Genomic DNA, 14929 nt, shown 5'->3' with positions numbered 1-14929 from the left:
GCAATGGAGCTCGCCTCAGTGGGCCCTGTGGTTTGGTGGAGTCAGAGACTTCCCCAGCCCCTTGTGCCCCTATCCATCTGAGCTGTCAGCTGCACGCTATGGGAGCAGGAGGACCCCAGGGAGCATATATTCCTGGTCTCTAAAGCCCCCGTGGGACTGCTGAGCACATGCAATTAGGAAAGAATGTTATGCAGATCTCCCATGTCTGGAGAACAGGCATCAAGCTCTGCTGCCTGCTGGAGTGGGCAGTGGCTTGGCAAGGGCAGGGGAGCCTAGAGAGCTCTGGGCCACTGTGGTCACAGGAAAGGAGGCTTGGGGATGACCCTATAGCACATCCTCCCCAATGCACACACATTCTACACATGCACACAGCCACACACAGCACACATACACAATACACACATGCACACATACATGCACACATGTACACACAACACACACATGCACATAGTCACGCATGCACATATTCACAATCCACACATGCACACAGTCACACACACATGCACACAGTCACACACAGCACATATACACACATACACAGCCACACACATGTGTACACAACACACACACATACATAGTCACACACATGCACACAGTCACAAACATGCACACACAATACATCCACACACATGCATACACATGTACACACAACACATACACATGCATGCACAGTCACACACATACAATCACACAAAGCACATTTACACACAGGCACACAGGCACATATGCACATACTTGTACACACAACACACACATGCACACAGTCACACACACATGCACACATAGCATGTACATCACATGCAGTCACACACATGCAAACACATGTACAGTCACATACATGCAAACACATATACACATAATATATGCATGCAATTAGTCACACACACATGCAGTCACACACAGCACATGCACACATGCACACAGTCACACATAATCAGTCACACACACACACATACACAGACAAAAGCGCACATGCACACACATTACACACACACATGAACACATGTGCACACAGTCTCACATAAGCACAGTCACACGGACATGCAACACACATGCACAGTCACACACACACACACACACACAGATGCACAGTGAGGCTCAGCCTTTACACTCCCCTCAGTCCTGATCCTTTATTTATTTATTCATTTATTTATTTATTTATTTATTGAGATGGGGTCTCGCTCTGTCACCCAGGCTGGAGTGCAGTGGTGCAATCATGGCTCACTGCAGCCTTGAGTTCCTGGGCACAAGCGATCCTCCTGCATCAGCCTCCCAAAGCACTGGGAATATAAGCATGAGTCACTGCGCCCAGCCCCAATCCTTTTAAACTGGGCTGTTGGGCTGGGGTCCCAAGGGCAGTGACCAGGGCAGGGAGGGGAGGGCAGGGAAAGTCACCTGACTCCCAAAAGATACAGAAATATATGGAGGCACATAGGGAGAAGGACAGAGAGAGAGAGTGAGAGGGGGATTCTTTCTTTCATTCATACAATGTTTATTGAACGTCCAATGTTTGCCAGGCACTGTGCAAAATCACATAAAAATGAGGCGGGAGGAGTGCAGTGGACAGGGAGCGCCAGCAGGTCAGGCATGAGTACAGACAGGCAGAGACACAGACTTCGAAGCCGGACCCCAGTGCTGGAGCTGACGCCTGCTTGCTTGCCTGCTGAGGGCGAGAATGCACCTGCTATGGAGGCCTGACCTCACTGTGGACACCCACCGCGGGAGCACCAGTCTTCCCCCGGTCCCCAGGGTGTGGAAGCCAGGGGCCTTTGTAGCCCCACATTGCCCGGAGTTGGATACAAACATCCCAAGAGCTAGGGGTGCCTCTACTGGCTGGAAGGTAACTGTTCCATTTCCCCAGCATGAACTCAGAAAGCTTCAGCCAGGCACAGGCACGTCCCAGGGAAAAGCTGGCTGAGGGCTTCCCTAATGCAGGTGTGTTTCTTCCTGGCCCCTGTCCCAGGCAGCCACCAGCACTGGCATCGAAGGCTTAAGGAAAATAGGGAAAGAAAGCATTTGCCCCTCTACTTTCTTCCCTCCCAGGCATAACTTGGACAACACCTGGACACTGGGGTTGGCCTTAGCTGACCTCATGACCCAGGACCCAGGTCTCCCCCAGGTGCCCCAGGAATTAGAAGCTAGGACCCTCTCTCTTCCAAGGCCCAGCAGCCTCTGCCATCATTTTCCAGCCCAGGCGCATTCAGGAAAGCCTCTGGGTCTAATGGTGAAAGCATCCAAAGTGCCCACAACCGGGTTGCCCACATGCTCGGTGAGGCGTTCAGCCGCCCCTGGCACCTCTCCCACCATCCTCCAAGAGGCACAATGACAGCTCCATGCAGCCCTGTATCAGCCTCGCAGCCGCCGCCTCCTGCCCGCCCATCCCACCACTGCCTAGGGTGAAGGGTCAGTGCTCAAGAGTCCCACATGGTCCCCACCCTGTCCCCTCTCTCGACTCGGACCCCCAAGCCCTCCCGTTTTGAGGTCACACACTCCCCTCCCCTCCCCTCTTCCCTGAGCAACCCCTCCACCTCTGCCTGAGCTGCAACCCAGGCCCATGGGCAGGTGTTGGCCATCCTGCCTTCCTTTGCAGGTTTCTGGGTCAAGACTGTGACCTGCCTCTTGCTCACTGCACTCCTGCCACGGTATGCCCTGTCTCCTGCGTCTGTCCCATCTGCTGCTAACTCAAGGTCCTCCCTTCCGAGGCATCCCACATCTCCAGCCCAGAAGGCTCTTCCCTTCTCTGCTTGGCGTCTCAAAGTCAACATCTTCTTCTCCCTGGTTTCCTGCTGTTGGTACACAGCCCTCTCTACCCACTGGGCTGTCCAAGTCAAGGGGCAGGAATCCTCCAGGCTTCTCCCCCAGCTTACCTCCCAAACCAGTCAACCCCACCACCTGCACAGCTGCCAGGCGCCCTGCTGTCCAACCCTCTGCTGCTGGCCCCAGCCCAGGCCCAGCTCCTCCACTTGCATCCACCTCTGTCCATTGGGATCCCCTCCAAGCTGGCCTCGCTACCCCGGAGGGCATGATCTTCCCAAAACACGAAGTGCACGGCCATGCCCCTTCCCTGGGAAAGTTCGCCTGCCTTCCCATGGGATAAGTCCTTCCCACTGCACACCTGAGCTGTGGGATTTCCTGCAGTTTCCCAGACCAGCGGGGCCCCCACAGCGTGAGGCTCTGCACCCATGGCCAGTGCCTCATCTTCTTCATCTTCACCTCCCCGCCTCCTTCGTGTGCCTTGACACCCTGCGCTTTTCCTAGTGCACCCTCATCAGACTTGTCTTCAGGGCTGACCGGCACCCCCATGACTCTGCCTGAGTTCCAAGGGGACAGAGCCCATCCCTGCATCCTGCCCTCCACATCGCAGGCTGCATGTGCCATGGACCGGGATGGCACGGGTCTCGGCCTTTGAACAGCATCTTCAGTTGATTTTCACAGTGATTGTAGAAGTGAAAGGTCATTGTCCTATGTTACAGTTAAGGAGATGGGCACGAGAGAGGTAAAGGGGCCTGCCCGGGTCCCAGAGCCCTCCAGGAGGGACAGGGGTTAGCCAGGGGTCTATCGTCTCTGCCTGCTGCTTCCTTCTGAGTGAATGTGTGGTTTCCTTTGCTCTGATTTGGCCAACGCAGGCAGCTGAGGCTGTGCTCTACCCACTTCCGTCCCCCCAGGAGGCTGCCTGACCCTCTAAGCGACTCGAGTTTGGGGTACCTCCACCAAATGCCCACCCCCCCATTCACCGTCTGGCACAGCTGTAATGGAGCAGACTGTCTCCTGCAGTCCGCTGTGACACAGTGCCAGGGGCCCTGACCACCAGGCAGTTCCTGAAGGAGGCTTGCAAAGCTTCCAGACTTTTCCAGGCCCTGCCAGGGACACAAAGTAGAAGGCTGGGCTGGAGCTGCATGGGTATTTCATTGAAAGTTCACAGACACGAGGGCTCTGAGCAGGGTCACAGCATGGAGGAGGCAGGGACAGGGAGCACAGAGTGAGTCGTCCCATCGTGAGACACTTTTGCCTAAGCCCTTCCTGCTAGGTGTCAGGTCCAAGGAGCCCCAGGAGCCTGGGAAGGGGCACGTGAGGGCAGGGACACAGACACTGGAAGCCAGGGTGCAGCAGTGAGGGGAGAAGCCCCCAGGCCCCAGACACAGGCAGGGCGGAGGCCAGGAGGTGGAGGGGGTGGGCTGAAGGCCAAGCTCACTGCCCCCTTGCTGTACTCAGCTTCTGATGGCCTTGCTGCCCGGTTCACAGCTCAAGGGAGCCCCAGGACAAGAAGCTCTGCCCTGCCCCAACCTCATGGGATCCTGCGTTTCAGGGACCATGAGAATAAACATGTCTCAGTGCTTGTCTCCGCCAGCGGACGTGCCTGGCAGGCCCTAGTAGTCGGTGAGGGGGTACCGCAGGAAGATGAAGACGAGGATGATGCAGGAGGCTGCCAGGGCAGAGCTGGTGATGTTGAACAGCCGGGCCGTCTTTGCATCCTCCACGGCTCCATTCAGGTCATTGAGAAGCTTCTTGTCTCGCACCTGAAGCCGGGAGGAGGAGAGGAAACAGGCAGTCAGCCAGGAAGCAGGGCCCCGGAGCAGCCAGGAGCCCAGCAGGGCCAGTGCCGCAGCACTCAGCACAGTATCAGTGTCTTGTTTCCGAGAGCTGACAAATGAACTATGGTTCTGGAGGACGATGTCTCTGCCCTGGGGTACCAGACACTGATGAACTTAGGGGCACAGGGGCATCATGTCTGAAACCTCTCAACCCTCTACTGGTTTATAAAGTAGGTAAGATGTATTTATATATAGAGAGAAAAGCAAATATGGTAAAATGTTAACATTTGGGACATCTGGGTGAAGGATGTAAAGAAATTCTTTTCCCTTTTTGCAAGTTTTAAATGATCTAAATAAAAGAAGTTGGCCTCAGAGAGAATATGACTGGAGGATGGGGTGACACAACTCTCTCCTAATTTGATTGGTTCTGCTTAGTTTAAAATTAACTGGGATGCCCTGAGGACGAGCGTTGTGCATTGACAGGACAGACAGCAATCTCCAGGGCCCTTGGGGAGGGATATTAAGGTGAAGGGAGTGGGCTGGCACTCAGGAAGTCCTGGGGAGGCAGTGGACTGAGCTGGACTCATTTCCAAGAAGCGACCTTCATTCAGAATGAGTTATAGGGCCCTCCCTCCTCAGCACTCTTTCTTTCTATCACATCCACAGACATGTGCGTGAGTTTGCTGTAAGAAGAAACCAGGATGAGGAAGGGAAAGAGAATGGAAAGAGAGGAAGAGAGGAAAAGGCAAAAAGTCTTTGCCTTAGTAGATTGGGGCTGGGCTGAAAGAAGGAAGGTGGGTAGATAGATACTGGGACTGACTAATGCCTGGATCCCTCAGTGCACAGATTAGGCAGATGGACAGGAGACCCAGGTCAGAAGAGTGGACGGACAGAGGATAGATGGGCGGTCAGGGCAATGGGTGCGTAACTGAGTGGAAGAATGGAAGCATGAATGGTTTGGCCTGTGGGTGGATGGATGGAAGAGGCAGAATAGTGGAAGGAACAAAGGGAAAGGAGAGAAAAAAGAGGATAGAGGGAGTGGGGAAGGGAAAGAGAGAATGCAATTCAGTGGAGTGGAATGGAGTGAAGTGGAGTAAATGCAGTGAAGTGCAATAGAGTGGAGTGGATGGAGTGGAGTGATGGAGTGAATGCAGTGAAGTGGATGGAGTGGATGGATAGAGTGGAGTGAGGTGGAGTGAAGTGGAGTGGATGGATGGAGTGGATGGAGTGGAGAAGATGAAGTGGAGTGGATGGAGTGAATGGAGTGGAGTGGATGGAGTGAATGGAGTGGAGTGGATGGAGTGGATGGAGTGGAGTGGATGAAATGGATGGAGTGGAGAGGATGGAATGGATGGAGTGGAATGCATGGAATGGATGGAGTGGAGTCGGTGGAATAGATGGAATGGATGGAGTGGAGTGGATGGAATGGATGGAGTGGAGTCGGTGGAATGGATGGAATGGATGGAGTGGAGTGGATGGAATGGATGGAGTGGATGGAGTGGAGTGAATGGAATGGATGGACTGGAGTTAATGGAATGGATGGAGTGGATGGAGAGGAGTGGGTTGAAAGATGGAGTGGAGTCAATGGAGTGGAGCTGGAATAAAAGTTGGAGAGAGAAGGGATGGGAGGGAACAAGGTCAAATGAGCAAGTAGATGACTTGGAAGATAAATTGTACAGAACGTGCTATCAAAATGGAGAGATCAACGATGTGAAGAAGCAGGTATTGAGGAATCAGGGTAGGGAAGGAGGCAGGAAGAAAGTCTATGCTCTCATCGGGTTCTCATGCTAGTGGTTTCGGAGGAAACTGACATCTGATTGAAATTTGTATTCCTTTCTAAGGACTGAATGTGTCACCCACTTATTGAGGTCTTATTTGATGCCTTTGTTAAAATAAAGTTGTATAACTTTCTCCAGAAAGAGCTATTACATCTTTTGTTAGACTTAGTCTATTTGTTTTGGTTTTTATTATCATGTAAAAATATATTTTAAAATTGTATGTCTAATTGATTTTGTATCCAGCTAAACTATCATATTGTACTAATTGACTATGTGTTCTTAATAATAAATCATATCAACAGCAAATACTAATAGTTCTATTTCCTCCTTGCAGTCTATTCCTAGACAGCACAGCATAGAGGCTAAAGCACAGATGCAGAAACACTGACTGGATTTCAATCCTGATTCTGTGGGTCACAGAGTGTGCAGCCTTAGGCAAGCTAACAACTCACTCTTCTGCTCCTCATTTCTTCATCTGTGACATGAAGATGACAACAGCGCTGCCTCCCAAGTTTGTGGAAAGTCTTAATGAATTGATGGATGTGAAACTCCACCACAGAGCCTGGCCAAAGTAAGCTCCTCTCATGGAGGCAAAGAAGATCCCAGAGTGATCCCAGTGGGCAGCAATGAGGACAAGCAGCTGAGTCTCATTCTTGACCTCAATGTACCAGGAAGGATAATGCTCATCTTATCATTAGAGGTCTATGATTGCATTAGAATTTCCACAAGATAAACATATTTTTTCTTTCTCTAATTCATTAACAAGGTAGATTATAATTCATTGATTTTCATACACCAAGACAACTCTGAATTCCTAAAACAAACTTTTGGTCATGATTTCTTTGTTGGATACTTGGAGTGAGGAATAACGTGGCAGAGGGAGGGTGAAACACTGGGTGTCAAAAGTGGATGGAGTGGCGGGCAGGAGGCTGAGGCAGCTGGGGTATTGGGTGCATGGAAAATGGTGGCCACAGCTAAAGAAGATAGGGAAGAGGAGGGCGGGGGAGAGATCCCGGAAAGGTGGGTGGATGGAGCTGAGGGGTTATATAGATGGAGACTGGGTGTATGGGACAGAGAAATGGATGTAGAAACTTGTGCTGGGTAGGGAGGAGGGCTGGATGGATATAAGAATGTACGCTGGATGAGTGGGACAGGCAGATAGCTGAATTTATGAATACGATGCTTCTTGATGTACAATGGGGCTACAGTCCAATAAATCCATCATAAGTTTAAAGTGTCGTAATTGAACGTTTCATACTCATTTTTGTATGATGCGTTTTTCACAAGCCCAGTAAACTGAGGAGCGTACTGAGTGCCTATGGGTTTCCTGCCATTGTGAAGTTGAAAAATCATATGTCAAACCATCATAAGGTGGGGACCGTCTGCACATGCTGGATGGGGGAACAGGACTATAGATGAACATATGAATGTATGTCCAAATGGACAGATGGATACGCAAATGTATGCCACGTGGGTGGGGCAGCTGGGTAAGTGGGTAAGTGAATGGCTGCTGGATGGGAGGTGATGTGTGGATATGTGAGAGCATGTTCAGTGGGCAGGACGGGCAAATAGATGAATACATGAGAATGTGTGCTCATGTGTTCATGGTGGCTTGGACCAGGGCAGTGGCAGTGAAGGTGGAGAGACCCGGCCAACTTCTGGACATGTGTTGAAGGTGGAGCTGACAGCGTTTGCTGGGATCAGGTTTGCAGTGTGATAAAAAGAATGGAGGCTGGGCTCGGTGGCTCACGCCTGTAATCCCAGCACTTTGGGAGGCCGAGGCGGGTGGATCATGAGGTCAGGCGTTCAAGACCAGCCTGGCCAAGATGGTGAAACCCGTCTCTACTAAAAATACAAAAAAATTTGCCGGACACGGTGGCAGGCGCCTGTAATGCCAGCTGCTCAGGAGGCTGAGGCAGGAAAATTGCTTGAACTTGGAGGGCGGAGGTTGCAGTGAGCTGAGATCATGTCACTGCACTCCAGCCTGGGTTGAAAAGGGAAAATCCAACCTAAAAAAAAAAAAAAAAAAAAAGACTGGAACTTCAAGTGATTTCAATGAATGGACAGGTGGTTACAGGAATACAGGAACAGATGCCAGACTGGAGGGGCAGGTGCACAGATGGGTTTCTGAATGCCCGCTGGATGGCTGGAGCAGGTCCATGGCTGGATATGGTAATGGACACTGGATGGCTGGGATGGATCCATGAGCTGAATGGGTGGAACAGGTAGATAAATGAATTTATGATATGTTTTGAATGGGTAAGACTGGTGGATAATAGGAAGGAGGGTTGTTGATAAATATAGCATAGACCACTGGATGGTAGATGGGTACACAGATTCATTAATCAATCAATCAATCAATCATCAACCAATATTTACTTAGTGCTTGCTCTGAGTAGTTGCTATTCTAGGTCCTGCTTATATTATAAGGAATAAAACAGAGTCTCTGTCCTCATGCAGCTTACATTGTAGGGAGAAGATACAGAAAATAAACACAATAAATAAGTAAAACATGTAATGTGCTCAGTGTGCTAAAAAGAAACCCGAAGAGGCTCAAGGGAACAGAGAGTGCTGTAGGAGGTGCGAGTCTAGCTCGGTGGCCAGGAAAGACCTTGTGGGAGATATTTGAGGAAAGACCAGAATAATGTGACAGACTCGGCCATGTGTTCATCCACAGGGAGGCACGTCCTGGGCACATAGAGCTCTATGTGCAGGGCCCGGTGCCTCTGAGGACTAGGTGCAGAGTAGGGGCAGCAGATCACAGAGAGAAGGGGAGGACATACGGTCAGAGGAGACCATCCAGGAGCACGGTGCAGGCTCTGAGGGTGCTTTTTAGTCATTTAGAGCCGGAAAGATGAACGTAATATGACATATGTGAACCAGGCAGTGCTGGCCGCTGTGCTAAGAACAGACGGTGGGGGCCGGGTGCAATGGTTCACGCCTGTAATTCCAGCACTTTAGGAGGCCAAGACAGGCGGATCACGAAGTCAGGAGTTCGAGACCAGCCTGACCAACATGGTGAAACCCCGTCTCTACTAAAAATACAAACATTAGCCTGGTGTGGTAGGGTGTACCTGTAATCCCAGCTACTCGGGAGGCTGAGGCAGGAGAATCGGTTGAACACAGGAGGTGGAGGTTGCAGTGAGCCGATGTCACGCCACTGCACTCCAGCCTGGGCAACAGAGCAAGACTCCATCTCAAAAAAAAAAAAAAAAAAAAAAAAAAGAAGGGATAGCTGAACAGGCAGAGAGAGGTGGATTGAATGGTCCAGGGAAGGGTGAGGGTGGCTTGGACAGGGCAACAGTGGTGAAGGTAGTAAGACTTGGCCAGCTCCTGGACATGCATAGAAGGTGGAGCTGATGGTGGTTGCTGGGATCAGGTATAGAGTGTGATAAAAAGCATGGAATCTGACATGATCTCAAGGTTTTTGGGGTTTGGTCAACTGAACAGGGAGCTGTAGAAGGCTGCAAAAGGAAGACTCATTTAGCAGTTCAATTTCTGACATGTCAAGTTAGGAATGCCCTTTACACATATAGTAGACATTTGGCGTAGCACTTTGTGTGAGTCTGGAGTTCAGAGATGAGGTCTAGGGCAGAGATATAAATTTGAGAGGCATCAGCAGAAAGATGGTATTTAAAACTGATAGAGTTTGAACATCTGTCCCCGCCAAATCTATGTTGCAGCGATCCCCAGTGGTGGAGAGGGCCTGGCGGGAGGTGTTTGGGATATGCGTGTAGGTCTCATGGCTTGATGCTGTCCTCACCATAGTGAGTGAATTCCTGAGAGCTGGTTGCTTAAAAGTGTGAGGCACCTCCCCGTTATCTCTCCCTTGCTCCCACTCTCGCCATGTGAGATGCCTGCTCCCACTCTGCCCTCCACCATGACTGGAAGCCTCCTGAGGCTTCCCCAGAGGCAGATACCAGCACCATGCTGCCTGTACAGCCTGCCAAATTAAACCTCTTTTCTTATAAATTACTCACTCTCAGGTGTTTCTTTACAGCTGTGTAAGAATGGCCTAATACTAAAGCCATGGTACTGGATGGGGCGCCAAGGGAGTGAACGTGAAGGAAGGAGAGGACAGAGGGCTGAGCCCTGGAGACCCGCAGTGACAGAAGGTTAGGGAGCCAAAAGCAATTAGGAAAGGGGCTCGAGAAGAGTGGGCCAAGAAGCAGGGAAAGTAAAGGGGGCGCAAGGGTACTAGATGGCGGAATGGGCTGAGAAGCATAAGCAGAGGTGGGACATAGAGGATGGGGCAGCCATGTGGGTGCAGGGGCAATGGATGGTGCTGGGTGGGTAGAGGAGAGGGAGGAGGAGAGCGGGAGAGAGAACAGGCTGATAGCTGGGAGTTGAGTGAGTCCATCGAAGCAAGGAAGGAAGGAAAATGGAAGGACATTCTGATGATGAATTGAGGGCTAGGTGGCCAGGCAGTTCTTCTATGACTGTGAATATTGACGGATGACAGATGGGTGAATGTGTGAAGGAAAAAGAGTAGGGATGGGCAGATGGGTACAGAGAGGAACCGGCTCTGGCTATAGAGATGGACGGGACAGGTCACTGGAGGAACAGGGGAGAGGAAACACAAGGAAGGGATGACATGAAAGTGGATGAAAGGGCAATGTTATGGTCTAATGTTCATGTCCTCCAAATTCCTGTGTGAAATCCTAACCCCTAAAGTGATGGTAGCAGTTGGGGCTCTTGAGAGGATTAGGTCATGCATGGGATTGGCACCCTTATAAAAGGGGCCCCAGAGAAGCCCTAGGATTTACTGGCAAATAAGACACAGAAGTTGACAGCCTGCAACCCAGAAGAGGGTCCTGATCAGAACCTGACCATGCTGGCACCCTGGTCTCAGACTTCCAGCCTCCAGAACAGTGAGAAGTTAATACCCAGAGTTTATAAACCACCTAACCTATGATAATTCGTTACAGCAGGCTGGACAGGCTCATGCCACTCAACTTGGAGGCACATGAATGGGAGACATGAATAAAGCAAAGGAATGAAAGGCGAGATAGATGTGGTTGGAAGGTCAGATGGGCAATGGACGAGAGGAAACAAAGAATGGAAATTTTACGGCTGAATGATTAGCTATATTGGTAAAGCAGGTAGGCGGATGGTAGAAAGAATGAAGGGGGTAGAAGGGGAGAATGTGTGGCTGAAAAGTGGGGCAAAAGGAAGGAAAAGAAAAAAATGAGAGGGAAAAGAAGAACGGAGAAATTGATGCATGAACAGTGAGAGACAGGGTGGATGAGGAGGGAATAGGAGGAAAGGGATAGTGGAAGGATAGATGGAATGGAGGAAGAAGGGTGGATGGAAGGGAATGGAATGGTCAAGGATGGATGGACAGTGGCTGATGGAAGGCTGGGATGGTATATTATGCTATGGGAGGGGAGCCTGAACGACTGGGGCAGGAACACAGGTATTTGTGCTTGGGTGGCTCTTTGGAGGAGTTGAAAGGAATGTGGGAGGATGGATTGAATATAAGTTTGGATGAATGGACAGAGGGAGGATGGACAGATGGATGGATAGATGATGGATGGATGGGCAGATGGAGGATAGATGGATGGATGCATGGATGGAAGGATAGAAGGAAGGGATGGATGGAAGGAAGGAAGGAAGGAAATGGAAGGAAGGGATGGATGGATGGAATGGATGGAGTGGATGGATGGACAAATGGATGGATGGATGAAAGATAAATGGATGAATGGATGGAGGGTGGATGGATGGGTGGATAGAAGATGGACAGATGGAGGATGGATGGACAAATGGATGGATGGATGGAAATGATAGATGGACGGATGGATGGGAGGGTGGATGGATGGGTGGATGGAGGATGGACAGATGGAGGATGGATGGATGGAAGATGGATGAATGATAGATGGATGGATGGATGGAGGGTGGATGGATGGGTGGATGGAGATGGACAGACGGAGGATGGATGGATGGAAGATGGATGAATGGATGGATGGATGGGTGGATGGAGGATGGATAGATGGAGGATGGATGGACAAATGGATGGATGGATGAAAGATAAATGGATGGATGGATGGAGGGTGGATGGATGGAAGATGGATGAATGATAGATGGATGGATGGATGGAGGGGTGGATGGATGGATGGAGGATGGACAGATGGAGGATGGATGGATAGAAGATGGATGGAATGGATAGATGGAAGGAAGACAATGGATGGATATTCAGGAAAGGAGTGAGTGGGCTTAGCAGTGTACATTGAAAACCCAAGGCAGAACCCACCCACCTAACCTGTTCTTTTCTGGATCGCCTCCTGTCACTGGAAGGTCTCACAGCCTCCTGGGCTCACATCCAGTAGCCAAGCGTTCTGGCCACACCTGTTCCTCCTCTCCCACCCCCATCCCCAGCCTGCTCCTTCCACCTGGCCCCTCACCTCACACTGGGAGCCTTGCCTCAGGCTTGACTTGTCCCTTCCCCTTGGCTACACTGCTGCAGTAGATTCCCATGGCACCATCATATCCTTCTCTTCCATGTCTCCTGAAGCAGATGAGAGCCCAGCCCCTCACGAGGTTTTCAAACCCCTCACTGCACTGCCTCAGGCACTCTCTAGACTGTCTCTCATTTCCCCACTCAAGGACAGGCCCTGCTAACCCTCACTGCCCCACCTATGTGTCTTAGCTTATGCTCTTCCTCCCCTGAAACACCTTTCCCCTCACCAAGCTTCAAGGCCCGTGAAATTGTTGCCTCCCTCTAGAAGTCTTCCAGCCTCACCCCAAACTGGAATGAAATATTCCTTTTCTCTGAAACACTGTGGTGCTTCTTCCGCTCCATGTGTCCTCTGTCCACAAACATGCACACTCAGGTACATACACAAAGCACATATGCACACACCTCACACACTTGTGTACACATTACTGCCATGCCATGCACACTCACAGCGACACACACATTACGCACACACACCCAGGCACATACACACAGCACACATGCACAGACCACACACTTTGTGCACACACATTTACACGTGCCATGCACACTCATGTGTGATCACACACACATGCACACTCAGGTACATACATCACGCATGCATGCACACCCTCACCATTAGGGCAACATGTCTTGATCCATTGTTGGCCAGCTCTGCCTTGAGCACAGGTTGGCTGGGGTGAACAGATGTGGCTGGGGCAGGACTGTCTCTGGAGGCTTTGCAGAAGAGAGACCCAGATCTCACAAAAGCTCTCCAGGCTGAGGATGTGCATATGCAGACCGGGCTGTGCACCTCACTCACGTCACATTTGCCGAGTGACCGGGGCAGGGAACTGCTGAGGCCAGAAGGGTTAAAAACGCAGCTTGGATGCTGAGATGAGACGTTTGACCATCATCCAGCTGACCGCGGGAGCCAGTGGTCATCAGGAGGCAGCGTGTGGAGGCGGCATGAATGGAGAATTGACTTTCTGTATCTCTGCCTTCCCCGGACACCAGGCTGTGCAAAATAAGGCTCCAATCTCCGCGCTGCAGATCCAGCCTGCGTTGAGCTGAATTGGCCCATGTGGGTGGGGGGTGGATGGATGGCTGGATGGGTGGATGGACACGTGGGGGCAGGCAAGGACACGCTGTCTATTTCGTACCACTGCATGCGGGCCTCCGCCCTGCTCACGTGTGCTGGCTTGAATGTTGTTTTGTTTCTATTTGTTTTGGGAACAGATGAGGGAACAGGGGCTCAGTGAGGCAAGATGGCTTGTCTGTCCCAAGAGCTCGGATTTTAGCCAAGACCTTCTGACCCCAAGTCCGCCCTGTGCCCTTGGTGTAGGGTGCAGATCAGGAGACCTGCAGCTGCGTGGCCAGATGGATGCATTCCCAGGAGCGGGGTCCACAGCCAGCCACTTCCGTCCTCCCTCCTGCCCAGGATAGAGGCAACTCACCTCGCACCCACTCCCAAGTATGCCCCAAAGCCTCTCTGCCCTGGCTGCTCCCAACCCCCGCAGGAAGGACACAGGAGGAGCAGGCCTGGGAGGAGGTGTAATGAGCAGTCCCTGCCCCTCAGAAGGGCCAAGCTTACACCACCCCCAACCCCTGCAGACACCCGGCACCACCCAGAAGTCTCTGACCTACCTACACCCGAGCCAGATGGGCCTGCCCCATGCCAGCCGGCCAGCCACAGCCTGGGCCAAGCGGGAGGAGGGACGGCTTCCGGACAGGAGCCCAGGCAGCCAGACCCATGTCCGCAGGCTGTTGGCAGGGCACAGAGAGGGGAGGCAGAGCTCCACCAGCTGCAGCTTCAGTCCTGCAACACCGGAGCTCTCTGCTCAGGATGGGTCTGGGGAGCCACAGCTGGAGCTGGTGGGAGGCATGACCCTCAGTTCCAGGGGTTCCTTTCCTTTGTTGCTTCTACACACACACACACACTCACACGCATGTGTGCACGCAGGAATATACACTCACCACACATGCACACATGATCTCACACACTTGTACACACATTTATATGTGCCACGCACACTCACGTGTGATTACACACACATGCACACTCAGGTGCATACACACATCACACATGCACACACACTCTCACACACTTGTACACACACATTTACATGCACCACACACGTGTGATTACAAACATGCACACTGAGGTACATACACAAAGCACATAT

General features: G+C 51.4%; 1 protein-coding gene across 2 annotated transcripts in view; it reads right to left on the bottom strand.

Annotated features, from left to right (window-relative positions):
* Nucleotides 1-1475: 1475 nt before the first annotated feature.
* IFITM10 (interferon induced transmembrane protein 10) overlaps nt 1476-14929 on the bottom strand; it is a 21356-nt gene continuing 7902 nt past the window's right edge. For both annotated transcript variants that reach the window (XM_031653829.1, XM_031653828.1), the window contains exon 3: nt 1476-4517. In XM_031653829.1, coding sequence (XP_031509689.1) covers nt 4368-4517 — 150 coding nt within the window. In that variant the 3' untranslated portion in view covers nt 1476-4367. The remainder of the gene's footprint in view (nt 4518-14929) is intronic.

The sequence above is a fragment of the Papio anubis genome, chromosome 12, assembly GCF_008728515.1.
Source record: "Papio anubis isolate 15944 chromosome 12, Panubis1.0, whole genome shotgun sequence".
Lineage (NCBI taxonomy): Eukaryota > Metazoa > Chordata > Mammalia > Primates > Cercopithecidae > Papio > Papio anubis.
Note: the sequence above shows the minus strand (reverse complement) of the source record. Positions and strands in the feature narration are given on the sequence as shown.